Source organism: Lepisosteus oculatus, chromosome 12 (assembly GCF_040954835.1).
Source record: "Lepisosteus oculatus isolate fLepOcu1 chromosome 12, fLepOcu1.hap2, whole genome shotgun sequence".
Lineage (NCBI taxonomy): Eukaryota > Metazoa > Chordata > Actinopteri > Semionotiformes > Lepisosteidae > Lepisosteus > Lepisosteus oculatus.
The window spans coordinates 37,939,612-37,967,601 of NC_090707.1; the positions used below are offsets into that span (position 1 = coordinate 37,939,612).

Sequence of the window (27,990 nt, forward strand, 5' to 3'; positions counted from 1 at the left end):
CGGTGGCGGCTGTGGCACCAGCTCGGGGGGGGGGTGGCGGGGGTGATGGATGAGCTCCGGTGCTGTTCAGTCCTCCCCCCGCTGCTTATCCAGACTGGCTGCTTCCCAACCTGCTCTCCCCCGCCCGGGTGCCCTGCCCTGCGTGGCTCAGCATCAATCACACAGTCCACAGAGGGCATTAATATAGGCACTGGAGCCATCGCCCTGCTCCTCTCTCACCTTCTCCCCTTCCCTCTCTCTCCCTCCCTCCTCTCCTTCTTTCTCTCTCCTCTCTCGTTCAATCTCACCTCCTCACCTAATTTTCTCTCCTTCCCTCTCTCTCTCTCCTCTTTCTTTTTCCTTCCCGCTCTCTCCTTCACTGTATTCAAATCCTCTCCTTCCCCAAACTCCCTGTCGAAAGGGAACCAAAGTTGTGGGGGGGCCGATAAAAGCAGCGCACAGGGTTCTGAAGGTCCCTTGCGCTGTCCTTCCTGTTGGGAGAAGTTGAAACTCAACCGCTCGGCAGCACAGGTCAGGGCACAGCACAGCCCCCACCAAACCACGGCAGGACCGCGGCTTCTTCAAGCCCAGGAACTACTCGCATGAAAACAATTACTCGCGTCCGGCTGCTCTTCCCCTCCGAGGGACGCGCAGGAAAAACACTCACAACTCATGTCAAGAGTGTTTTATTTTTTTTATCAAGTCGTACAAAGAACAGTTCGGTTTCACCCAAAAAAAAGTTGCTTGGAATTCCATATTTCAAACAGACTTATTTTCCTGAAAAATAATCATCCTCTTCGTCATAATAATCTTTGCCGTATACAAAAAGCAGGTCGGCAGTTACAAAGGTTGTTCTTTTTCCTTCATAGGTGTATATAGATAGACTACAGCTACTGTATTGTATAGAACAGCTGTTGCACGCAACAGACTCTGCTGACTTATTGCGAAAACGTATTGCACGGGATTTTAAACAGAGGTGAGGCTTTAATACGGGGTCTGAACAAGGGTTAAGGAGGCGCTCGGCTAACTTCAGAAAAAGGTTCTCCTGTCTCGCGTCAATCAGAAGTGTGACATCCTGCTAATACTTTTGTCCTCTCTGGAGCCCCTGCTGCAGTTCTCCGCTGTCTAGCAAGGCCGGATAAAGGTCAGTTTTTGTTCTCTGCAGCAATGGAATTGGCCGCTCGTACAAGGAGGGTTAAAGTAGGTAAAAGCAGCGAGCGCTAGGGGGTGCTGCATCGTCTCTGCTGTTTGTGTCCCTGTGTGCTGTGGGGGGCACTGGGGATATTAACTGCCTCCTGGCTTGTTCCAGCGTTGTCCACTTGGAACATTTTTCCCCCCCACGATCCTTTGCGTGTATCGAATGATCTTTCTCCCCAGTGTCTTGCTCGTTTGCAAAGGGGAGCCGGCTTTTTCAGCCACCTCTCGACCAAATTCAAGAAGCACACGGGTTACCAACAGAGCCACATGCAGTTGCACACTTTTTTTGGAGGCTTAAAGTGGGCTAATAGCTTATTGCTTCTGTCCAATGAATCTACAAATCTGCAGCCCCACCCACATTTTGGTGGTTTGCTATTGGCTAGTGACTTGATGAAATACAGAAATCCGCATTCAGGTACGCCCACTTTTTCGGCACCCTGCCATTGGCCAGCGGCCTCTTGGCCCCGTCCAATAGAAAGCGAAGTCTGTGAATTTGCAGTTGGCGAATCCCTCACACTTCTGATTGACCTGGGACAGTGTGTGCGTTCCGGATTTTGCGTGGGGTGGGGGATTTGGGAATGGGTTAACCCCCACCTCCTCGCCGCCCCCCCCCCCCCCCCCCCCCATTAAAGCCTCACCGAAAAATTGTAGGGGTGCAGAAAGACTCAGCATCACAACACCAGACAGGATCGTGCAAACCTCTTTCATCAAGGAGGAAGAACAGAGGTACATCAATATGCAACACTTAAAATTTTAAGACCCTTTACATCCATAAATACATCATTTAACTGTATTGTACATAACGTAACGTGTGCACGTGCAAATGTATTAAAATGTGTAAATATGTAACCTGCTCTGAACAGGCGCTCAGTGGTTCGATGCCAAGATTTTCAGGTGTAAATCGGATGAATTTGCTCTTGAAAACAACCTGACGTTACAAGAGCTGAATCTGTAAAGACAGACAGAAAGAAGAAGAACGTTGGTCCAGCTCTTCCAGCGTCTCCATTAGTGCTCACAAGTAGGATCAATAATATTACAGAGAGGCTACGTATATGAAAAACTACATATGTCACACACGCATACAAATGCCTTTTTTGCTCTAGATTTACCCTGAACTATTAAGTAAGAACAGTATAGAAAAGCACACGTAAACAAGAAGCCTTTTTCTCATCACAATACAAATGATGGAGGGCTCCTCCGACTCAGGTCGGAGATATCGGTTATGGTTGTTTTTTTTTTTTGCAATGTGTCGTCGCTGGAAAACGGAGACCTCCCCTGGAGGAGGTGGTGGAGTGCGTTGGAATGCGGCCATGAAAGTTTTGCAGGATTTCTCGCACCCCAATTTCCCGGCCCATGCACAAGGAAAAAAGAAAAATCGAGAATCCCTCTCCCCGCTCAGATCCCCACCTCCTCCTAGTTCGTTTCCCACTCTGGCCTTCGGAAATAAAAGGGATGGGGGTCCCCCCCCCCGCCCCGTGTGTCCGAGTCTGAGGCGGTTAAGGCCGTCTGCTGTGCTGATCCGGGGAAGAAGGGAACTGACACTTACTCCCGGCTACAACCACCTCCCTCTTGGCATCAGCCTGGATGGGAACAAAGATGGCGTCCCCACCATTCAGTCGTTCCTGTGAGCCCTGCAGTGCCAACAGCCTGACCGCAGCATCAGGCGGAGGATTGATGCGGCTCTCGGCGACGGATCTGAGGGAGCGCCCAACCACAGACAAAGGGAAGCCAAGTCAGCTGTTTTTCCGGTAAGGTTAGCCCTCGTTTCTGTTGTTGCTGTAACGCTTCCCTTTGGATTTGCCACATTTCCGCTGCTGGTGACATCACTGGACTGAGCGTGCGGCCGCGAGTTTGTTCACCGAGCGCTCACTGAGGCTCGCAGTGCAGTTCTTGCGAAGACTGACCGTGGTCAATGGGAGCACACTTGTCTTTGCCCACCAGTAGTCCACCTGGTCTTTTCTTAAGTAAAAATAAAAGCACGCACCCCGCAGTATTCGTGGGCGGCACTGAAGATGCGATCTGGGCGCAGGGGATGAACGCACCCCTTCCTTCTCTGGCGGGGGAAGGCGTGGCACCTTGAAGCACTGCAGGAACGACAAGCCCTCCGTGCCGAGATCGGCAAGCGGAAACCCAGCCGGATGAAGTGGAGATCGGAACCGCGCGCAGGTGTGCGGCCCGCAGCCCACGGCAGGACGGAGCACAGTCGCAGCGCAGCAGGAGGGCGGAAGAAACACATCACGTTCTGGATCGGGATTCACCGGAAGCACTGAGGCTTCCTCATGTGGCAGCGGCTCCACTGTCTGACGTAGGGGCTCAGGCTGCTGGGCAAGGGAAGGCGCTGCAGGCCTCTGTCTTTAATCCACACTGATCACAAAATAACAGCTTTCCCAATGTGCAGAACATATATATCTATATAATATAACAATAAAAGCCATTTTATCTTCCAGTTGGTTACCAACAGTGCGGGCAGGATACGCACCACTCGTCATTTGAACCTCTAAATTCAGATGGCACAGGGTGGTGGCCGAGCATCGTGTGTAACTGCCTCACCGAAGATCGAAGATCACCACGTGCATTTTTAAAAAACCATCAGTGCACTAACATAAGGGAGTGTGTTTCCCACGTGGCAAAGTGAACTCTTGAGTCAAAATCCGAGGAGGCAGTGATTTAATAGTGCAGAGTGATGCATGCTGGGGGAGCCTCACAGACGGGCTCGGGGCTCAGTGCTGAGGATGCAGTCGGAGACCTGTGTCCTTTTTTGGCACGGACAGCAGTGGGGGGTGGGAGGGGGCAGCATGGGCAGGAGACTGTTCCTTCAGCAGCAGGAGAGGCTTCTGCCCTGCTTGTGCATTCCACACCTGGATGCACGTTCAGATGGATCACCTGCTCCGAGCTCCAGCTCCTTCGGATTCCGAATTCCGCCCCGGCGTGGCCGACCCGGTGAGGGAGGCTCTGCGGGCGGAGCCGAGGTGTCCAGGCTGCAGCAGCACGGCGCTCCGATCCGCCCAGAATTAATCTGGACATGGTGTGCTGGAACTCCAGCAGTTACTTGGATACTCTTTCATTTCCTGCAGCTGGGAGCCTCCAGTCCTCCCTCCACCAGCCCTCGCTCTTCCTTTCCAACAGGAGCGAAAGCCCTGCTGATTGAGAACGTCCAGACTTTGAGGAAAAGGGAGTTTGGGTGAGAGACTGTCGTAGCTCAGCTCTGCCCTCATTAATCTGAACTGAGTTTCTCCTCCCCCCACCGCTGCTTCCTTATCTGCGGCGGAGTTCAGGCTCTGGGCTCTGAACAGCTGGGCGTGCTGTGCTGGGCTCGTTCCCGGGAGCCCCCACTATCGGTCATCCAGTCTCTCTGGGGGAGACTTGAAGGGGCAGGCAAGTGAGCCACAATCCAACAGAGAGGCAGTGTGGGTTCGTGAGCTGAGAGACTGGGAGAGCGAGAGGGAGGCAGTGTGGGCTAGTGGTTAGAGCTGAGGCACTGGGAGAGAGAGAGGGAGGCAGTGTGGGCTAGTGGTTAGAGCTGAGGCACTGGGAGAGAGATAGGGAGGCAGTGTGGGCTAGTGGTTAGAGCTGAGGCACTGGGAGAGAGAGAGGGAGGCAGTGTGGGCTAGTGGTTAGAGCTGAGGCACTGGGAGAGAGAGAGGGAGGCAGTGTGGGCTAGTGGTGAGAGCTGAGAGAGAGGGAGGCAGTGTGGGCTAGTGGTGAGAGCCCCCAGCCCCCTGTGAGAACGAGCCGGAATGATGGAGTGAGCCTTCAGGCCAGAGGACAAACCGATGCCGAGTCCGTCGGCATTGCAGTCGGATGAAAGCGGTGCAGAGGAAAAGTGCGCGTGCGTGTGCGTGCGTGTGCGTGCTCTAACCCTGCAGCCCAGACCAGCTCCCGGTCCGGTGTCTCGGCACATGAGCTAGAAACATCGCGGCCTGATTCTCCGCCGGAGCTGCAGCCCACTGGGAGTTCTCCCAGTCTGGTACGGAGCTGCCAGAATGAAACAACACCCCCTCTCCCCCAGACCCAACTCATCGCCCATTTTTCCAGTAGCACTCCCCCCCTGAGCGTGCCTGCACAGTTGTCTGCGTCAGGCCCTGCACCGTGCAGCCTGCTGTGGCGAAGGTGTCTGCTCCCTGGCGTCTGCGGAGCCGGGCTCCGGACTGTGTGTGATCCTGAGCAGACCCGTTTCCTGCCCTGCAGATTCCATGAGTCCCAGAGCCAGATCCCTGGGCTCGAGAGAGGGAGCAAAGACGACTTCCCAGCTCCTGGCTCCAGAGACAGAAACACTCCCTGGTTTCCCCAGGAGCTGCAGGAAGATTCTGGGGATGCAGGCGTGGCGGGAGCAGGCAGCAGGGGCTCGGAGAGACAGCTCGGAGCAAAGCTGGTCCTCCTCCTTCTCGGGGAACTGGAAACCCGTGGTCCAGCAGGCTTTTGGAAAAACTCCTGGGAGCCGAGATCTGGGAATCGCGCGGTGAGGTTTAGGAGTTTTCCTCCATCCGAATCCGGGGGATTTCTCCTCCTCTGCAGGAATGCCAGAGTCTCTCGGTGTCAGGGTCCTCCTGAAAAAAGTTTGTGTTTTTGGTTGTGTTGTTGTTGTTGTTGTCTTTTGTGAGCGTGCGTGAGAAATTCCCACTTGTGCCCCAGTCGGTTTACAGGGAGCAAAAGGAAAGAGTCCAGGACTTTGTAAAGAGAATGTTGTTTTTAAAGAAATGCAGACTGCCCATTTCGAGCGCTGCCCCAGCTCTGCCCCGCCCTGCCTCAGACTGTCACCTCCGTCTTGCTGTTTGTAGAGAAGCCCTTGTGTTTGGGGGGCGGTGGGGGCGCGTGTCCGTACCCCAGGGGCTGTGTGAACAGCTCTGGGAGAGTCTCAATGCTGAACTGCCTCTTGCTCGAGTAGCCCTGGCGCCGATTGGCTGACTGCCCAGCGTGGGGGGCACGAGTGTGGGCGTGGCTTTTACTGGGGTCCCAGGCTCGGAAGGCCGAGCTGGGGGTCAGGGGGTGGGTGTTGGTCTTGGATATCTTGGTCTTGGCCAGGGGGGTGGAGCTCAGTGTCACAGCCAATGGGCCGTGGAGGTCTGGAGGAGGGAGGAGGGGCTTCTCCTTGGGGTGCAAGGCGATTGGCTGGAAGGTGGGCTTGGCCTGTGGGGGGAGGTCCATCATTGGGTAGCTCTTATAGTAATCGGTGGCGCCAGTGTCTGCTACAGAGAGAGGAAGACAAAAAACATCTCTTTAGTTTTTCAGTGGCTTACACTGGCCATTGGCCGCTATCAGTAAGGTCTTCTACACCAGCTGCTGGCAGAGGACTCCTACTCCGTTGGGCCCCTGAGCAAGGCCCTTAACCCCAACTGCCCCAGGGGTGCTGTACAATGGGTGACCCTGCACTCTGACCCCCAGCTTCTCTCCCTGTCTGTGTGTCTCATGGAGAGCAAGCTGGGGTCTGGGAAAAGACACATTCCTAATGCAAGAAATTGTATATGGCCAATAAACTGATTTTATCTTATACTCCAGGGGTGCAGTGTGTGTACGGTCTGTATACCACAGGTGTGCAGTGTGTGTGTACGGTCTGTATACCACAGGTGTGCAGTGTGTGTGTACGGTCTGTATACCACAGGTGTGCAGTGTGTGTGTACGGTCTGCATGTCCTAGCTGTGCTCCGATAAAGCTGTGCTGCTCCTGACCTGGACTGAGACCGCAGTGGGTCTGAGCTGACCAGGTGCAGCTGGTACCCCTGGGGTTCCCGCCTGCGTCCACGTCTTCAGTGCAGTTGCGACAGGACTCCGGATTGGAGGACAGTGGGGTGCTGTAGCACTGTGACCAGGGCCTGTGGCTGCGGGCAGCGAGAGTGACCGGCTGACCGGCTGTGGACAGGTGGACGTGAGCAGTTACAGCAGGGAGAAGCAGACCTGTCCACAGCTCCAGGGGGCCCGGCGGGGGCAGTGTCCCCTGTGCTGTTGAGTGGGGTGCTGGGGGTCGGGGCTGCGCTCTGGAACTGACTTACAGCCGGAGAGCAGCGGGCAGGCGGAAGTTTTGAGGAAACAAAAATAGAAGCAGGCCGAAATGTCGGGCTGGATTAGCGTTTCCACGGCGCTTGGCACCCCCCCAGACATGCCGGGCCGCCGTGCTCTCCTCGACTCTGTTCTCGCTGCTGTGTTTGTGTTGTTGCTGGTCTGGTTGTGGATCGGTCTGGTTTGCCTCCCCCCTGGGCTTCGTTATGGATTCTCCCTGTGACCCCTGACCCCTCTCAGCAGGCAGGAGGGGAAAGGAGCAGAGGGATGAGAGATGGGGCCCAGGGCATAGAACAGCAGCCAGAGTGTGTGTGTGTGTGTGTGTCTTTGAGTGTGTCTTTGAGTGTGTCTTTGAGTGTGTCTTTGAGTGTGTCTTTGAGTGTGTCTTTGAGTGTGTCTTTGAGTGTGTCTTTGAGTGTGTGTGTGTCTTTGAGTGTGTGTGTGTCTTTGAGAGTGTGTGTGTCTTTGAGAGTGTGTGTGAGTGTGTGTGTCTTTGAGAGTGTGTGTGAGTGTGTGTGTCTTTGAGTGTGTGTGTGTGTGTGGGTTTGTGCGTGTGTGTGTGTGTGTGGGTTTGTGCGTGTGTGTGCGTCTTTGCATGCAGGTGCGTGTGTGTGTGTGCATGTGTGCTTACCCACGGCCTTGAGCGAGGTGTACTTGTTGAAGGCCAGGCCTGGCATGTTGAGATTGTTGTGAGGGTGGGGTAGCGACACTGTGGGGCCCAGCGGGGGAACTGCAGCATTGTTTAGGTGGCTGGGATCTGCAGGAGAGGAGAGAGGAAGGGATGAGGGCCGCAGCGGTGAGCACAAACACACAGGCTGCCTGGTGCCGTCGGGTTCTGTCTGCAGTATGGCCCTGTAGTTCTCAGCGTGATGTTCAGCCTCTGCCTCTGTCTCTCAGTGTCAGTATTTCAATGTTGCTGTTTATGTGTTATTTGCTATTTTAATTTTTTTTTCTGTCCTGTGGATTCATGCTTATCTGGTACAAAAGGGGACTTGAGCAGACGACAGGGGTCACCCACCTTCTGTCCTGCCTGCAGAGGTAAACTCAGAATCTGGGTTTGTACTGACGCCGAGTGAGATGCCAGTCTGAGAGACAGCCTTGCTCTCTGCAAGAGTCACTGCTGTCCCTCTCCTGTCACAGTTAGTGTGTGAAACAGAGGATGCAGAAGAAATTCAGGGGGGTGTGTGAGAGGAGAGGGACAGCAGTGTCTCTAGCAGTGTCTCCAGTCCAGTCAGGAGTGTGTCAGTGTGTGAATTCAGGGGGAGTGTGTGAGGAGAGGGACAGCAGTGTCTCTAGCAGTGTCTCCAGTCCAGTCAGGAGTGTGTCAGTGTGTGAATTCAGGGGCAGTGTGAGAGGAGAGGGACAGCAGTGTCTCCAGTCCAGTCAGGAGTGTGTCAGTGTGTGAATTCAGGGGGAGTGTGAGAGGAGAGGGACAGCAGTGTCTCCAGTCCAGTCAGGAGTGTGTCAGTGTGTGAATTCAGGGGCAGTGTGAGAGGAGAGGGACAGCAGTGTCTCTAGCAGTGTCTCCAGTCCAGTCAGGAGTGTGTCAGTGTGTGAATTCAGGGGGAGTGTGAGAGGAGAGGGACAGCAGTGTCTCCAGTCCAGTCAGGAGTGTCTCAGTGTGTGAATTCAGGGGCAGTGTGAGAGGAGAGGGACAGCAGTGTCTCTAGCAGTGTCTCCAGTCCAGTCAGGAGTGTGTCAGTGTGTGAGTTCAGGGGCAGTGTGAGAGGAGAGGGACAGCAGTGTCTCTAGCAGTGTCTCCAGTCCAGTCAGGAGTGTGTCAGTGTGTGAATTCAGGGGCAGTGTGAGAGGAGAGGGACAGCAGTGTCTCTAGCAGTGTCTCCAGTCCAGTCAGGAGTGTGTCAGTGTGTGAATTCAGGGGCAGTGTGAGAGGAGAGGGACAGCAGTGTCTCCAGTCCAGTCAGGAGTGTGTCAGTGTGTGAATTCAGAGGGAGTGTGAGAGGAGAGGGACAGCAATGTCTTGAGCAGTGTCTGTGCCTATTTTTCTTCAAGGGCATTTAGAAATATTGCAGATTGTCAAGCTTCCTCTCCAGACGAATCCGAGAGCCTTGTGGGACAGCAGATAACTGGAGGTAATCCGGTTGCTTTGACAGCAGGAGAGGCCGCCTGCCCTGGAAAAGTGCCGCGCCTCCCAGAGGTGTCCCTCCCACTCAGACGGCAAGCCTCAGCTGTCGCGGCCGAGCTCATTTTGTCGTGTTGTTTCTCACAGCGGAAGCTGGCGGGGTGGTCTCGAACCCCAGGCGGCAGCACCCCGCCCCCCGCCCCCCGCCCCCCTCCCCCCTCCCCCTCGGATCGCTCCGAACTCTTCGGGCAGCGATCGATGGGCAGCTCAAGCGCTCTCCTCACTGTGCAGCACAGCAGCCAAAGCCATCAATATAATTAGTGGGGTTTTTTTTCCATTGCTAATTACTCAGGGCTGGGTGAACTAACGACGCGGTCGATCGCGATCTGTGGGCCCTCGGAGGTCGAGGAAAAGAGCCTGCGTTCCCGACCCGCATGGAATGACCCCTTTGGATTTTATTTATTCTGGATTGTGTGCAGATTTCACGCAGCCCTTTTAATGTAGATCCGTCGGATTTAAAGGAAGGGAAATGTTCCTCCCCCGCCACTCGTGACGGTCTCAGTAGTTTGTAAGGTGACTGATTTGCGATTCAAATAATAATTCCTACAAAAAATAGTGCAGTGGTTGTGTGTGTACGGTCTGTATAACCCAGGTGTATGGGGGTGTGTGTGTACGGTCCGTATACCCCAGGTGTATGGGGGTGTGTGTGTACGGTCTGTATACCCCAGGTGTAAGGGTGTGTGTGTGTACGGTCTGTATACCCCAGGTGTAAGGGGGTGTGTGTGTACGGTCCGTATAGCCCAGGTGTATAGGCGTATGTGTGTACGGTCCGTATACCCCAGGTGTATAGGTGTGTGTGTGTGTGTACGGTCCGTATAGCCCAGGTGTATGGGTGTGTGTGTGTACGGTCCGTATACCCCAGGTGTATGGGTGTGTGTGTGTACGGTCCGTATACCCCAGGTGTATGGGTGTGTGTGTGTACGGTCTGTATACCCCAGGTGTATAGGTGTGTGTGTGTACGGTCTGTATAACCCAGGTGTATGTGTGTACAGTCTGTATACCCCAGGTGTATGGGTGTATGTGTGTACGGTCTGTATAACCCAGGTGTGTGTGTGTACGGTCCGTATACCCCAGGTGTATAGGTGTATGTGTGTACGGTCCGTATACCCCAGGTGTATAGGTGTATGTGTGTACGGTCCGTATAGCCCAGGTGTATAGGCGTATGTGTGTACGGTCTGTACACACACCAGGCAGTGTGACAATATATCGTGCGCAGTACAGCTAAGACCTCATCTAATGCAGGGAGAATGCCGAGGCCTGAAGGACCACAGCGAGAGGGAGAGGGAGAGGCAGGGTGTACCTCCCCTCCTGTAGGCTTGTGTCAGAGCATGGTGACGCACTAGTCTGCCCAGCCCCTCCGCCCCTGTCCTCGGCCCTGCTGGAACGTGAACGTGGGTGTAGGTGGGGTGGGGAGAAGCGGGTGAGAAAAGCTCGTTGTTTGACTGGCTCGTTAATTTACTGCCTTCGTTAGCTCTGCCCTCCTCCCCCCCCCAGGGGTCTTGTGAAGTACGTCACTGCTGAGATTCACAACCGCGCCCCGACCAGGACAGCGGCCATGCGGATCGCGCCGCCGGGGGGGGGGGCACCCCCCCCCCCCCCGACATGCGCACACGTTCCTGGGGCGGGGCCTGCTGACCTTCACACATGCCCTGCTCGCTCGGGGCCGCCGGCGCTGACCTGGTTTCTGCGGCGCCGGGCCGGGCCGCTGCGCCTGGAGGGGGGGGGGGGGGGTTTTGGCAGGTCCTCATTGAGCAGGGCTAGCTGACAGACCAGCCGGGGGGGCAGAGACAGAGCTGGGACAGAGCGCAGGGGCGCCTGAGCCCTTCTTTCGGTCATTACAAGGGGCTGGGCTGGTTAGCGGATGTTCTGCCGGATATTTAGCGGCCGTGCGGGAGGTTTGGGGTGGCGATGACAGCTGGAGAACAACGTCAGCTGTGTTTATCCCGGGCCTCGGAGAGGGTGAGGAGGAGGAGGAGGATGGAGGGAGTGAAGGAGAGGCTGAAGACCGAGATGGAGCACGGCTCTCTCCAGACCTCTCACGGGACACGTCCAGGAATCTGCAGCAGGATACACACACCTCTCACGGACACAGACACACACACCTCTCACGGACACAGACACACACACCTCTCACGGACACAGACACACACACCTCTCACGGACACAGACACACACACCTCTCACGGACACAGACACACACCTCTCACGGACACACACAGACACACACACACATCACACACACACACATCACACAGACACACAGAGTGCATTAGCACACTTGACATTTCCCGGCTGCAGCCCTGCAGTAGGGCCCAGCGCTGTGCCCCTGACCTTTAGACCGGCAGCGGACGGGCCAAGAGCGAGGGGGCTTCTCCCTCTGACCTGCGCTCCCTGTCCCCGTCCGCCGCGATGGGACCACAGTCCAGGCTCACCCAGAGCTCCCTGCTCCGCCTGCCATGAGGCGGCCGGCCACCACCCCTTCTCCCGCTGTGCCCTGTGCCCGGTCCCCCTCCGGGGGCTGTGCTCTGTGCCTGGTCCCCCTCCGGGGGCTGTGCTCTGTGCCTGGTCCCCCCTCCGGGGGCTGTGCTCTGTGCCTGGTCCCCCCTCCGGGGGCTGTGCTCTGTGCCCGGTCCCCCTCCGGGGGCTGTGCTCTGTGCCCGGTCCCCCTCCGGGGGCTGTGCCTGGTCCCGCTCCGGGGGCTGTGCCTGGTCCCCCTCCGGGGGCTGTGCTCTGTGCCCGGTGAGCTCTGCCAGTGCTCGGTCCCAGATCCGCTGCCGTGCCCCGGTGCGTTGACACACAGGGGGGGGGTACTGCAGGCATGGTGCGCGTGACAGAATCCGCTCTCCCGTTCCCAGCTGCTCCCCCGCTCCAGTCCGGGCTTCACCTGGCACTCCGAAGCTCAGGGGATGGAGCTGCACGCTTGTCCTCCGACAGTGAGGATAGACGTCAAGGAGCCTGATGACTGCAGGTGATTGCTGAGAGACAAGGGGGACACTCCCAGTGCAGGGGGGCTCAGAGACTGGGGGTCTCGCTGGGCAGGGGGGCTGCTGCAGTCCAGGCTGGCAGCTGGTGTCTCTATTATTAATAGTTAAGAGAGCGGAGGGGAGTCACACATCTGGCGCTGTTATGGATACAGACCCCCGGGCACATGGAGGTGGGGGGTGTTCTCTCCTCTCGACAAGAAGGCCTGGGGAGCTCGGGGGGTGGGGGGGGCCTCGACTCACACACACAGAGAGAACGGCACAGTACACACGCACACACGCAGAGAGAACAGCACAGTACACACGCACACACACGCACACACGCAGAGAGAACAGCACAGTACACACGCACACACGCAGAGAGAACAGCACAGTACACACGCACACACGCAGAGAGAACAGCACAGTACACACGCACACACACGCACACACGCAGAGAGAACAGCACAGCACTCTCACACTCACACACTGTACTCAGACAGCGCTGGACACACTGCTGACTCGGTTTGAGATTTTGGGGTCACGCGGCCCCCCTCCAGCACTGACTGGTGACAGCAGCTGCACACACACACTGACACGTGTGGACACGAGCAAACGCACCACGCAACATGCCCCCCGCCCGCAGGTGCACCCCCTCTCCCTGGGAGAAACCCTCCGAGCGCACCCACCGCCCCCAAGGAAACCACCAGCAGGACAGGATCTCGCCGCTGGTCGGCTCCCACAGCACCTCCTGGGGGATAAACAGCAGCCATCTGCACGAGCATCTGTGTCAGGCCCTGCGAGGCCCAGGCGACACCAGGGGCAGCGTGTTGAAAGGTGGCACTGCTGTGGGGCTGGGATGAGGAACACACAGGTGGACATTGTAGCATGGTGTCTGTATGAACCCCTCTCTCTCTCTCTCTCTCTCTCTCACAGTGCAGTGTTAATGTACTAGAGTGTCCAGTCAGTGTGTCTGTATGAACCCCTCTCTCTCTCTCTCAGTGCAGTGTTCATGTACTGGAGTGTCCAGTCAGTGTGTCTGTATGAACCCCTCTCTCTCTCACAGTGCAGTGTTCATGTACTGGAGTGTCCAGTCAGTGTGTCTGTATGAACCCCTCTCTCTCTCAGTGCAGTGTTCATGTACTGGAGTGTCCAGTCAGTGTGTCTGTATGAACCCCTCTCTCTCTCAGTGCAGTGTTCATGTACTGGAGGGTCCAGTCAGTGTGTCTGTATGAACCCCTCTCTCTCTCTCAGTGCAGTGTTCATGTACTGGAGTGTCCAGTCAGTGTGTCTGTATGAACCCCTCTCTCTCTCAGTGCAGTGTTCATGTACTGGAGTGTCCAGTCAGTGTGTCTGTATGAACCCCTCTCTCTCTCAGTGCAGTGTTCATGTACTGGAGTGTCCAGTCAGTGTGTCTGTATGAACCCCTCTCTCTCTCAGTGCAGTGTTCATGTACTGGAGTGTCCAGTCAGTGTGTCTGTATGAACCCCTCTCTCTCAGTGCAGTGTTCATGTACTGGAGTGTCCAGTCAGTGTGTCTGTATGAACCCCTCTCTCTCTCAGTGCAGTGTTCATGTACTGGAGTGTCCAGTCAGTGTGTCTGTATGAACCCCTCTCTCTCTCAGTGCAGTGTTCATGTACTGGAGTGTCCAGTCAGTGTGTCTGTATGAACCCCTCTCTCTCTCAGTGCAGTGTTCATGTACTGGAGTGTCCAGTCAGTGTGTCTGTATGAACCCCTCTCTCTCTCAGTGCAGTGTTCATGTACTGGAGTGTCCAGTCAGTGTGTCTGTATGAACCCCTCTCTCTCTCAGTGCAGTGTTCATGTACTGGAGTGTCCAGTCAGTGTGTCTGTATGAACCCCTCTCTCTCTCAGTGCAGTGTTCATGTACTGGAGTGTCCAGTCAGTGTGTCTGTATGAACCCCTCTCTCTCTCAGTGCAGTGTTCATGTACTGGAGTGTCCAGTCAGTGTGTCTGTATGAACCCCTCTCTCTCAGTGCAGTGTTCATGTACTGGAGTGTCCAGTCAGTGTGTCTGTATGAACCCCTCTCTCTCTCAGTGCAGTGTTCATGTACTGGAGTGTCCAGTCAGTGTGTCTGTATGAACCCCTCTCTCTCTCAGTGCAGTGTTCATGTACTGGAGTGTCCAGTCAGTGTGTCTGTATGAACCCCTCTCTCTCTCAGTGCAGTGTTCATGTACTGGAGTGTCCAGTCAGGGTGTCTGTATGAACCCCTCTCTCTATGAATCTTAATTAATCTCTCTCTCTCCCTTCACCCCCCTTCCTCTCTCTATCAGATTACCCTCCATGTTGGCGTTGTGTGCGCTGGCTCGTCGGTCTTTAATTAAGATGTTATTAAAACTGTCCACTACCCAGGGCCTGCTGCTGTGCGGGGCCAGATGACGGAGTCCGTGTGTCTGAGATCCGTCCCCTGGCTCTTGGTCGGACACCATAAATTAAAAATCGCCCCTGCTGACAAACAATATTAAGAGGATTAACTTTCAATTACATCCGCTTGGGGGACAGCAGGAGAGGAACGTAGGCGCAGAGATGCCCACCCCAGGTAGATGGCACGCGCTCGCTGAGCACGAGCCTCGCATCCAAAACGCAAGAGTCTGCTGATGAGAAAGACTGAGGCTTTGTGTTGGCGTGTTAGGATAAAAGGTGAAAAGTGTGGGATTTTAATCAAGGGTTGTGTTGTGTTAAAATTGCATCGTGCACGAGTGAGGCCGCGTTTCGCACGCGGTGTTTAATTTCGGTCATCGCGTTATCGAAATGTCTTGCGTTACATTCCAGGGCTCAATGGACAGGCCAAAGGAACTGGATCTCTTCAGCCTTGAACCCCCTTGACACAAGCATACCCAAATCCTCACGGGCACTGACACAGTCAAGCCAGCGCCCCTCTTGACCATGAACAGCGAAACAGGAACAGGCTGCCGGCCATGTTTTTGAAGTCGGCACCCTGATTTCTTTCAAGAAACTGAATACTTCTACCAGGTCAGATGAGCCCATCTCTCCTCTGTTCCCATATCTTACCCGCAGTCCAGATTTCCAAACAGCTGAAGCTCTTTTACCACGTCTGGATTACTAAAGACTCCACTACCTGTCGTTTAGGGAACTTTCCACTCCCCCAGATCAGACTTCGAGGCAGCTCGAGCTGAGCTGTGTCCTAATAACTCATCGGTCACATAAAGCAATAAAACCTAATTGGCTCACTGTCAGGTGCTCCTCGTTATGCACATCATTCATTCCTGTCCCCACACACACACATAAAGCTAAAAATCTGCATCTTGTACTTCAAGTTACAGATCGATCACAATGAACCGTGAGAGTCAGACGAAGGGGCTCGAATTGTAGCAGCCGATCACAGCAGAATCATGTTTCTGTACGAGGAAGAGGAAACGTTCAGTGAAACGAGCAGCTCAGCGCAACATGGCTGAGACCTTTATGAACAAGCCGTCCCAAATCAGGTTCTGGAAGGTTAATTCTCCCTGTGAAGTAGTTTGTCTTCCAGATGAGCTCTGTGACAGGAGCTGCAGCTGACGTGTTCATCTTAATTAGCTCCAGAGATGACACCCTTAGAAAGTCAGGATATTTGTGAAACCTGATTTGGAAGAAGGTGAATTGTGAGCTTGAGAATGAATCTGGACGAGCCTGGCTTTGGAAAAGGAAGTCTCGCTTCATTTTAAGCGACAGCATGTCTGTATCTGTGTGAGTGTGCACACCTGTGTGTGTGTGTTTGAGTGTGCACACCTGTGTCTGTGTGTGTGTGCATACCTGTGTCTACGTGTGTGTCTGTGTGAGTGTGCACGTGTGTGTGTGCACACCTGTGTGAGTGTGCACCTGTGCTAGTGTGCACACATGTCTGTGTGAGTGTGCGTACACCTGTGTCTGCGTGTGTGTCTGTGTGAGTGTGCACACCTGTGTCTGTGTGAGTGTGCATGTGTGTGTGCACACCTGTGTGAGTGTGCACACCTGTGTCTACGTGTGTGTGTGCACACCTGTGTCTACATGTGTGTCTATGTGAGTGTGCACGTGTGTGTGCACACCTGTGTGAGTGTGCACACCTGTGTCTACGTGTGTGTGTGTGTGCACACCTGTGCGAGTGTGCACACCTGTGTCTGTGCGAGTGTCTGTGTGAGTGTGCGTACACCTGTGTTAGTATATATGAGTGAGTCTGTTTGCCTGTGTATGTGAGTGTGTACACGAGTGGGTCTGAGTGTATTTACCGCGGTGCGGAATCTGACTCACCTGTGCTGTTCCTCAAGACACGGGCGGAGATCCCGTTTGATCCGAGAGGGATGCGCAGGCTGACCCCCGACCCATCCGCGCCGCCGCCCTCCCCTGGCACTCCCCCTGGCTGCTTCAGGAGGTCCGTCAGCGTCCTTCAGACACACACAGCGACAGAAGCACAATCAGAGGCACTGGTGGACTCAGAGAGAAGGGGTCACCAGGGGCTAGAGGTCACAACCCTCCGCAACAACAGACCTGCCCTGGTGTGTGTGTGTGCGTGCGTGCGTGCGTGAGTGCGTGCGTGCCCGCGTGCGTGCCCTGTGATGGACAGGTGTCCTTGTGTCTGTTGCTTGCTGGGACAGACTCCAGCTCCCCGCCACCCTGTACTGGAAGAAGAGGTTAAAAAAACGGATGGAGGGTTGTGCTTTAGAAGTGCGTATCTACATGTTCACGACAAATCATGTCCCTGAAGCCGCGAACGTGGCCGGCCAGCCGCCCCCCTTTGAACTTGGACAAAACCAAACAATGTCAAACCACGAAGCCGTAGGATCAGAAATGTTGCAAACAGGAGGAGGCCATTTTTTTCCCATGTAGCTCGTGTGGTAGTTAGTAGTTCATTGATCCCATGATCTCATCCAGCCATTTCCTTTAACAACCCAGCATATCATCTCTAACAACATGGCTGGGCAGCCAGTTCCACACTCCCACCACTCTTTGTGCAAAGAGGTACCTGCTGTGCTCGGTTTTAAATGCATGTCCAAAGTCAGCTTTCTTAGGATAAGTAGGGGAGAGAAGAGAGATGCCCCAGGAGGCAGAGGAGAAAGCACCTCTTCTGACAGAGTCCACCAGCTGTCCAGGTGATTTCCGCACTAACGAGACTGACTCTAGGCCCTGTCCTCGGTGATATTGTACTGGTGTGTCTGTTACTGTGGTGCACAGGAATTATACACAGAGCTCTCCACCCCCTTGCTAATTGCCCTGCTACAATCAATCATTCACTCCAATTATCCCCTTCGGCTCTGGAGCCCAACGACCTCGCCGAGCCCCGGCGCCCAGGCTCGCTGGTCCTGATGAGACAGCAGCGCCTCTTTCTCAGGATGCTCACTTAAAAGTCCCCTGTAGTGAGAACAGACAGCTCTCTCTCGAGCATCTCACGGGTTCCGTTTGCTTAAAATCCCCCCCAAAAACAAACAAAATGCCGTCGACCTTACAAGCAGGAGGACCCGTGTGGAAACCGCTCTCTGTGTTGAGGGGCTCCACTGTGCTCGCGTTATGACCTAGGAAGGGACTCGCAACCTGAACCGGACTCCCATTGCTCTGCGTTTTGATCCATTCCGGCTTTTAGCAGCTGCAGGCCTTGGTGCCTGAACCATTACCCGGTGCTTGAGATCTGAAGCCTGTTTCCTCATGTGGTTTATTTCATTCAGAAAATAAAATTAATTCATTCTTAATGAGCAAAGGTGACAGGAAATATGTCGCTTTTCTGCTCAGTAAAAAAAAAGTGTCTTTTGAGTTGCAGCCAGTTGGGAATCACTCCCAGCTCTCTCACTCCTGATGGAGAGTCAGGAATATCTCTGAGCTCTCTTTCTCCTACAGGAGAGTCAGGGATCACTTCCAGATCTCTCCCTCCTGGTGAAAAGCCAGGAATCACTCCCAGATCTCTCCCTCCTGGTGAAAAGCCAGGAATCACTCCCAGATCTCACCCTCCTGGTGAAAAGCCAGGAATCACTCCCAGCTCTCTCCCTCCTGGTGAAAAGCCAGGAATCACTCCCAGCTCTCTCCCTCCTGGTGAAAAGCCAGGAATCACTCCCAGATCTCACCCTCCTGGTGAAAAGCCAGGAATCACTCCCAGCTCTCACCCTCCTGGTGAAAAGCCAGGAATCACTCCCAGCTCTCTCCCTCCTGGTGGAAAGCCAGGAATCACTCCCAGAAATCACCCTCCTGGTGAAAAGCCAGGAATCACTCCCAGCTCTCACCCTCCTGGTGAAAAGCCAGGAATCACTCCCAGCTCTCTCCCTCCTGGTGGAAAGCCAGGAATCACTCCCAGAAATCACCCTCCTGGTGAAAAGCCAGGAATCATTCCCAGCTCTCTCTCCCTCCTGGTGAAAAGCCAGGAATCACTCCCAGCTCTCTCCCTCCTGGTGTGAAGTCAGGAATCACTCCCAGCTCTCTCCCTCCTGGTGGAAAGCCAGGAATCACTCCCAGCTCTCTCACTCCTGGTGTGAAGTCAGGAGCTGCTCCCAGCTCTCTCCGTCCTGGTGAAGCAACTTCCCGACTGCAGGGGTGCGGCGGTGCTGGAGCTGACCTGCCGCCCCAGCTGTCCAGGGGCCGGGCCGCGGCGGCCAGCCCGGAGCAGGGGAGAGAGAGCGAGCTGCGCTCGTGCCAGCCCGCAGCGGCGAGGGGGGCAGCTGGGAAGCGGCTCGCTCGGCTTCACCTGTCACATCGGATCAGGGGTCTGCCATCAGGCCTGACAGGGCGGCTGTGATTCACCGCCATGACGAGGAGAAGAGCTCTCCTCGTGTCACAGTCCTCCCCTCACCCCTCGCAGCCGGAGCCAACAGGGCAACAGGACCTGGGAACGGGACTGGCCCTCTCTGCCATTCCAGCAGCTCTGGGCTCTCTCTCTCTCTCTCTCTCTCTCTCTCTCCATCTTCAGCGAACCTGTTTTTCTGTATCTCCACCACATGCAGACGGGTGTGATTACAGACTGTACACACACGCAATACACTCCTGGGGTATACAGACCACACACACACTCAATACACTCCTGGAGTATACAGACTGTACACACACGCAATACACTCCTGGGGTATACAGACCACACACACACACACTGCACTCCTGGGGTATACAGACTGTACACACACTCGATACACAGCTGGAGTACACAGACCACACACACACACTGCACTCCTGGAGTACACACTCACACTCACACTAACTCACACACACACACACACACTCACACTCACACTCACACTAACTCACACACACACACTCACACTCACACTCACACTCACACTCACACTCACACTAACACACACACACACACACACTGCACTCCTGGAGTAAATGGAAGTGGTGACTGGAGAAATAACAGATCACTGTGCCCCTCCCATGCCATAGACCTGTGTCTTTACCCCTCATACCGGTGCTGTGTCGGCCGGTGTGATGCCTTGGGGGGGGTGAGTTGTGTTCAAGGGGTGCAGGAGAGGTGACGCTAACAGATTCATGATTCTCATTTTTCACTCCCAAGTGGCTTTTCTGGGGGGGCACTGTGTCACTGCAGCAGCGCTGGGGCCCTGGGCTCAATTCTGGACCTGGGGTGCTGTCTGTGTGGAGTCTGCATGTTCTCCCCCTGTTCGTATGGGTTTTTCTGGTGTGTCCATGTCTGTGCAGCGTCAGTGTCCGTCTACCGTTACTTGTGCCCGTTGCTTGCTGGGATAGGCTCCCTGTACTGGATAAGGTGGATAAAAAATGGATGGATGGATAAAAATAGGGTTTCCTCTCCCAGCAGGATTGGAAGCTGCGTTGATTCTAGCAGGAATAGGAATTCAGGGATTGATTTATTTTGGGTAACAGTGTGTGTAACCCCTGGATATTTCTCACAGCACAGCAGAAAGTGCATCTCTGCCTCTGAGTCTTCCTCCTGGCAGTAGGAGCACAGCCCATCCTCTCTGGACAGCCAGGTCTGTCTGTGTCCAGTTTCTCTGTCCAATCTGTGGTCACTAAGCCTGTCCTCTCTGGACAGCATAGTCTGCTTGTGTCCAGTGTCTATGGCCAGTCTGTGGTCACCAAGCCTGTCCCCTCTTGACAGCCAGGTCTGTCTGTGTCCAGTTTGTGGTCACTAAGCCTGTCCTCTCTGGACAGCCAGGTCTGTCTGTGTCCAGTTTCTCTGTCCAGTCTGTGGTCACTAAGCCTGTCCTCTCTGGACAGCCAGGTCTGTCTGTGGTCACTAAAGCCTGTCCTCTCTGAACAGCCAGGTCTGTCTGTGTCCAGTGTCTGTGTCCATGCTGTAGTCACTGAGCCTGTCCTCTCTGGACAGCATAGTCTGCTTGTGTCCAGTGTCTATGGCCAGTCTGTGGTCACCAAGCCTGTCCCCTCTTGACAGCCAGGTCTGTCTGTGTCCAGTTTCTATGGCCAGGCTGTGGTCACCGAGCCTGTATTTCATCAGAGTCTGTTTGTCGTTGCTGTCTCTTCCCCTGGCCAGGTACTCCTCTAGTGTATGTGTGTTTGTAGGGTCCTGCAGCGGTCCAGTTTGTGTGTTTGTCCTCGTGGATAGTGACACCAGGGTCCTGTGGTCGTAGCAGGTCTGCTTTTCAGGTGTAGCCAATACTTTATTCTGAGTGATCATATGAATTACTCCTTCTCTCTACCTCAGGCTGCTGAAACTGTTTAACCCTCTTCTCTTCAGACTAAACTGTCAGGACTTTGAGAGCCGCAAGAAACCTGCTAGATTCCGGACTCCGGCCTCACTTATCCCAGGCGGAATTCTAGTTTCTGTTTGCCCTCCCATCTCCAGCCCCCGGGACGGACGTGGAGCTCCCAGTCACCCCCACGTCAGGACCCAGACCAATTCCGGAGCGACGAGAAACTCTCTCCTTCCTTACTTGGCACAGCTGATAACAAGACAGCGACCGATCCGGCCTCGGCTGGGAATTCTCCACGCGAACGACCCATGAGCCATCGCGCGAGGCCCCGCCAGCCCCACCTCCACACCTGCGATCAGGGCAGGTCTGCTCAATTAGAAGAGGATGCGCTAATGAACCTATTCCATCACACGCGGTCTGTGGAGACACATCGAGTCAAACCCAGACACCCACCCAGCTCAGCCCAGCGCCCTACAGGACAGGCCACAGCATCACCAGCAAGGAACAGCTTTGGTTGAGAATCAAGCCCAAGTCAACAAGCAACTATACTTACTGCCATACTCCCAACACCCTCTACACTTGATCTTAGCCAAGGGCCAAGAAGGGTGGAAAACAGCCACAGTCTAGTCTGATGTTATCAGAGAAAGCTATCAGAGTTACTTATTCCCCTCTACCATATTTCTCACCACCTGGACCAAAGGCTTTCCAGTGCGGGGTGTGTCCGAGTGTCAGAACTGGGATTCCCAGTGGGAGCTCCCTGGCCTTTCGGCCCGGTCACCCCTCAGAGCTCCCCGGGGTGTCGACCTTGAAGATCAAGCGGGGAAAAGCTAACCCTGGGTCACGCCCGGGTAAGTAGAAATCCGTCTTCCACGAAGAAAATAACAGCCCTTCCCAGCATGCCTGGCTTCCACCACAGCCAGCGCAAGAGGTCAGCTCCTCAGAGGGACCACTGGGGGGGCTTCGTCCTTAAGACCTCTGTTTGAGCTGTGGCTCCCCCATCGCCCACCCAGTGCAAGGGTTCACCCCCAAGTTACTGGAAGTGGGACAGCGGGGCCACCGGAGAGAGAGAAGGGCGTGTCGAGAGCAAACTTGATCACACGGTAATCAGGCAGTTCCGTACCCAGATGATGAAAATGAGAGGAGATCATAAATTATATAACAAAGCACCTCGGGCGATTCACAAACTGCAGTGCCACTGGGAGGTATTCGACTGCTGGCTTCACATGAATGCGAACAGCGGTGACTCGTTAAAACACGACTGAAACGCTGATTAGCGAGCAGTTCGGATCAGAAAAGGAGATAAAAGGAAAAAACACTGTCACTCTGAGTTTGGGAGCCCTCTGATTAGATTTGAGTGGCGGGGCCACAGAGAGTTTGCTTTGTGCCGAGACTGGCTTGTGAAATGAGATTGCTGGGCTGGGGTGGGGGCTGGGGTTGGTGGAGACGTGTTTTTGTACTTGTTCCTGGACAGGATTCTCACAAGTTAGCGTGATTCCCTGTCTCCCTGTGTCCACTGCTGTGCCACTCCTGTCTGCCCATTCCGACACGCGCTGAACTGGAAACACACACTCTCTGAAACACTGCGCCCCGAAACTCTCACCCCTCCACGCTGAACTGGAAACACACACTCTCTGAAACACTGCGCCCCGAAACTCTCACCCCTCCACGCTGAACTGGAAACACCCAGCTCTCTGAAACACTGCGCCCCAAACTCTCACCCCTCCACGCTGAACTGGAAACACACACTCTCTGAAACACTGCGCCCCGAAACTCTCACCCCTCCACGCTGAACTGGAAACACCCAGCTCTCTGAAAAACTGCACCCCAAAACTCTCACCCCTCCACGCTGAACTGGAAACACCCAGCTCTCTGACACACTGCGCCCCAAAACTCTCACCCCTCCACGCTGAACTGGAAACACACACTCTCTGAAACACTGCGCCCTGAAACTCTCACCCCTCCACGCTGAACTGGAAACACCCAGCTCTCTGACACACTGCGCCCCAAAACTCTCACCCCTCCACGCTGAACTGGAAACACACACTCTCTGAAACACTGCGCCCTGAAACTCTCACCCCTCCACGCTGAACTGGAAACACCCAGCTCTCTGACACACTGCGCCCCAAAACTCTCACCCCTCCATGCTGAACTGGAAACACTTGGCTCTCTGAAACATTGCGCCCCAAACTCTCACTGCTCTGTGTGGTATCTTAGCCCCCACTGATGGAGCACTCTTGAGTGCAGTCGAAGTGAGTGGGGGGGGGGGGCACCCCATCCTTGCGTGTGAAAACGCTAACGTAGTCAAGAGACATCCGATCGGCCATTGCTTCTTCCTCACTGCTTTAGAAACAGTCGGCTCTGCAGACAGAAGTTGCATCCCAGTGTAGTAACGACCCGTGTGCACGCCCGTCACAGCGTGACGTCACGCGGTGCAGGAGGGTGAGGACGTCCCTTCCGTCTCCAAGTACAGCGCACCCAGCCCCAGACCGTGTCACTTCCTGTGACCTGCCAGCCAATGAGCAGCCCGGATTCCGAGACAGCCCCTCCCCTCTGAGCGACATAACCCCACCCCTGGCCGCGCCCCATCGCTGTCATACCCCACAATTCTGACCAGACCTGCGTCACCCCCGCTAGCCCTCAGCCTCCGAGTCCTTCCCAGAAACCCAGCACATTCGCTCCCAGCTTGAAGCCACTGCATCCCGGCTTCCAGCTCCTCCTCCTATTCCAGACCCCCCTGACTCCCCTCCAAAAGCAGTCCTGTCCCATTTTCTGGCCCCTCCCCAGCACTTAACCCACACACGTCCCCTCTCACTAACCCTGGAGCCAACAGTGGCTTCGACTACAGGGACACTGGAGACGCCCAGACAGTCATCCAAGGCTTTAACAAGCCCACAGGCAAAGGACCAGGGTTTCGGGGGGCCTGGAGGGACCAGTGTCTTCTTTGGTCTGGCCTCGTCCTCCGTTACACAGCTGGGCTAATTATTTGATCAACCGCAGACCTGTACTCCCTCTCACCAGGGTCTGGGGTTAATGAAGCAGACGTCTTGCCTAATCAACTGTAAAAGACCACCCAGAGCTGAATTGTTTAAGTGACTGGGCTTAGGAAAACAAACTGAAGACACCAGACCCCGCAGGAAGAGAGTTACAGACCCCTGGACTGGACCCCGCAGGTTCTCCAGCTCCTCTCCTGGGAAGCCTGGTGTCTCCTGGGTTTCACTCCAAGTACAATTAAACAGCAGCCTAATTATTCTCAGTGAGACAAATACAGGATGTTCCTCAAACTTAAACCACCGAAGACAGAGCTATCTCTGTCTGATAATTTTTGGAGCACTTCAAAAGCGTGCTCGGAATTATCACAGGTAATTAAGAACTAGACCGGTTATGTAACTGGGAATGTGGTTGGAGCAAAAACCAGGAGACACAGGTCCTCCGGGAACAGAGTCTGAGACCCCCCCCCTTGTTCTACAGCAAAGCCCTTGTCCTGTTGTACTGTTGGACTCCCACCAAAGTCTGATGAGTCTTGACCTTCCTAGCAACTTCCAGAAGAAAAACCAGATGAAGGGAGTTTGGCACCTTTGTAAGGAAATGAGACACAGCAATGAGTTACTGCTAAACACCCAACCTCTGCGTTTCATACGCGCTCGACGAGACTATAGCCTCTGCGTTCTGCAGAAACAACGGTAAGAGAATTTCCTCCGTTTCCACTACCGTATGGGAACAATGGTCTAGGTCCTGTTTTCAGTTTTTTTCCCCGATGACCCTGCGTGAACTCGTAGATGAGTTTGTTCTGTGCGGTCAGTTTCAAACCGGACAAACCTCCTCAGCAGCCACAGGAAAATATCAGTGAGTTGCCACCGTCCCCACTGACGCGGTAAGAACATAAAATATCGCCCCTATTCCAATTGCCCGGAGTGGGCATGGGGGACACGTTCTCTGTGCTTCACACCACGCTGGCGTGTGGTTCGCCAACAGGGCATAAGAACAGATTAGTGTGAATGAGGTTCCTGATTGGCTACAAAGCACATTGACGAGCCAATCACAGTACCGTCTGAGTACCTGAAAACTGGATAGCCGCCTTCTCTGATTGGATGGTCAAGAATTCTTAGGCCACGCCCCCTTTTGTGATCTGTGCACAACGTCCTCTCCGTGACAACCAGAAACCAACCAATCCCAGTCCTTCCCGCCTTCTGAGACCCACCCCACAGATAGTACCCTCCTTCTGCCCGCGATGCTTTCCCATGAGCCCTTACCTGGAGTTGGTCATGTCCGTCTGTGGGCCCTGGCTCTTCTCCAGTCCCAGCTTGGTGAAAATCCCGACCAGTACCATAACAGCCACCACCCCGCAAATGATGTACACGATCATGTTGGTTCTGTCCCGGTCCGGTTCCTCGTGGATCTCGGTCACCGGCACCAGGGGCCTGCCGGTGTTGGCCCAGTTGGGGGTGTCGTAGTTGGAGCAGGAGGTCTGGTCCAGGTGGTGCTGGCGAAACTGACAGCAGAACCGGTAGAAGCAGGTCCCGCAACAGAACAGGTAGATCCCGGCGTTGCAGTTGAAGGGCGGGTCCCACTGGCCCATCACGTCGTAGTAACCCCGGCAACGGCTGCCGGAGGGCGGGACCGTCATCTCCGCCTCCTCCGGGGTCGCCAGGGTGACCTCCGGGGACAGGGGCGAGGCCTGCGTCTGATTGGCCTGCTGCAAGCCCAGTTTCCTCTGCTTGGCGGCCCCGCCGAGAGAGGCCGCCCCTAGCAACGCGCCTAGCAGCAGCGGGAGCGAGAGGTGATGGGCTCCCATCGCGCGTGGCGGGAGGGCTGGCGGGCTTTTTCTTCCCGGCTCGGAAAGGAATCGGAGACGGGGATGAGCGGCTTCGAACTCGAGGGCGGCCCTGTCCCGCGCAAATTCCAGACTGTACTTCACTCCTTGGGAAAAGTGCGTCACTGGAAGAATGGGAACCGTTCCCCGACAGCGTCGGCAAGCCCCGCCAGCCTTTCCGAGGAGAACATCCGCAGCACTACGCAACAGGATACAAAAATGGAAAAGGTCTCCCGAGACGCGCGAGGAGTGTCAGTGGAAATGAAAACCGAACGGGCACAGCTCTCCCTTTCTCCGAAGGGCCACTCCGAAGGTCAGGTTTTTGCTTCCAGCCCTGCGTTCCGACCTCTCGAGGGTTAATCTTGGGATTTATCGCCCGCAGGTTTACGGCCCGGGCCTGAGCGCCCTGTGTGTCCCATTATTTTCCGCGAAGTGGTTTTTGATGTAGGACGTCTCTACCTTTTCCTTCAGTTTCTCCCCCTCCTCCAGCCCCGTATCCCAGAGGCGCCAGCGACGTTATCTCTGCGATGGTCCCCTCAAGACTCACGTCCACACAGGAATTCGCCAAGGCCCGCAAAAAAGTCTCTTTCTCGCACTCTTCCTCTCTCACTCTTTCTGTTAGTCTCTTTCTCACACTCTTCCTCTGTCTCTCTCACACTCTTCCTCTGCATTAGTCTCTCTCTCACACTCTTCCTTTCTCACACTCTTCCTCTCTTTCACTCTGCGTTAGTCTCTTTCTCACACTCTGCCTCTCTCACACTCTTCCTCTCTTTCACTCTGCGTTAGTCTCTCTCACACTCTTCCTGTGCCTCAGTCTCTCTCTCTCCTTCGCTCTCTCTCTCACCTCTATCTTCTGCACTCTTTCTTGTTTCCTCTGGTTCCTCGCTCTCTGTATGAACCTCCGGTCTCTCTCACGGCCCCCCCTCTGTTTCTCTCCCCCCTCACTGCTCTCGTCCGTGTCTGCGCTGGGCTTCACCCTGCCTCTCCCCCTCTCTCGCACGCACGCACACACCTGTCTTCCCTCTGCGAGAGAATCTCCCGGGAGAGCAGATCGATCCGACTCACTCCGGGGTCGCCTTCATCACCAGACCCCCCCCCGCATCCCCTCCAGACTCCCGGAGCCAGGGGTCGGACAGGGAAAGTTTCTCCGCCAGAGGATGCCCTCCCCAGAGCTAGGCGCTGTGCAGCCAAACAGGTGAATGTCTGCTGTTTTTATCCAGGAGCCTCGGCGTCTCACTCCGGGGCGTTCCTGGGCCACAGGGGCAGCAGCATGGCTCTGTGAAGAAAGTTGTCCGTCTGCGCTGGCTCTGCCTGGTCCTCTCCTCCTCTGCGCTCTCTGCGATGTTGTGTCGCTGTGTGGAGATCTCCCGGCGCTGAATGCAAATATCTGTAACATTCCCAGGCTCTCTCTCTCCCCCTCTCCCTCGCTCGCTCTCTGAAGCGCACTCAATGACTCTTTGTCTCTCTGTCACTGACACCCCCCTCTCTTCCTCTCCCTGTATCCCTCAGCATCCCACTCCCTCCCTTTCCTCCCCTCTTTCTCCACCTCCCTCCGTCCCTCATCCATTGTCTCCCTGTCTCTCTGTCCCCCGTCTCTCTCTCCCTCTTCCTCTCTCTCTCCCGGTTTCTCCCACTGTCTCCTTGTCTCTCTTCATTTCTCCCTGTCTCTCTCTCTCTGTCCCCCTGTCTCTCCCTGTGTCTCCCTCTGTCCCCCTGTCTCTCTATTTCTGTCTTACTGTCTCCCTGTCTCTCTCTGTCTCTCTCTCTGTCCCCCTATCTCCCTCACTGTCCTCCTGTCTCTCCATCTGTCCCCATCTCTCTCTCTGTCCCCCCATCTCTCTCACTGTCCTCCTGTCTCTCCGTCCCCATCTCTCTCTCTGTCCCCCCATCTCTCTCACTGTCCTCCTGTCTCTCCATCTGTCCCCCATCTCTCTCTCTGTCCCCCTGTCTCCCCGGGACGGAAGGCCAGGGTGCATGCCCCCTGACATCACACAGAGGCAGGAGGGCAGTGGGGGGCCGGAGGGGCAGCCGGACAGACAGGAGGGCAGGAAAGAAGGAAGGGCACCCTGTGCCCGAGCTCTGACAGAGGGATCAGAGGGATTCGGAGAGGGAAGGGATTCGGGAGGAGAGGAGGAGAGGAGGGGGGAGATCGGGGGGTTTATATAATACCCCCTCCTCTTTCCTTGGCAGACAGAAACAGGGCTTTTGTGAAAAGTGCCTTTGGGGATCAGCCAGTTTTGCCACTTCATCAGAATGTTCTTACCAGATTAGAAATTTACTGTTCAATTTTTTATATTTTCTTCTTCCCCA

At 55.1% G+C, this 27,990-nt stretch overlaps 1 protein-coding gene across 4 annotated transcripts; it reads right to left on the reverse strand.

Moving 5' to 3' along the window:
- Nucleotides 1-649: 649 nt before the first annotated feature.
- Nucleotides 650-27,817, reverse strand: LOC102694369 (protein shisa-8). 4 transcript variants are annotated; one of them, XM_069196887.1, is made up of 4 exons: nt 25,121-27,817; nt 16,519-16,652; nt 7,801-7,926; nt 650-6,359 (listed from the first exon to the last, which is right to left on the reverse strand). In XM_069196887.1, exons 1-4 carry the CDS (start codon nt 25,660-25,662, stop codon nt 5,923-5,925), a joined length of 1,239 nt encoding a protein of 412 aa, XP_069052988.1. In that variant the 5' UTR covers nt 25,663-27,817; the 3' UTR covers nt 650-5,922. The 4 variants fall into 4 exon arrangements, with proteins under 4 accessions (XP_069052988.1, XP_069052987.1, XP_069052990.1 ...); XM_069196886.1 differs by having other exon boundaries at nt 650-6,362; XM_069196889.1 differs by lacking the exon at nt 7,801-7,926.
- Between the last annotated feature and the right edge of the window lie 173 nt (nt 27,818-27,990).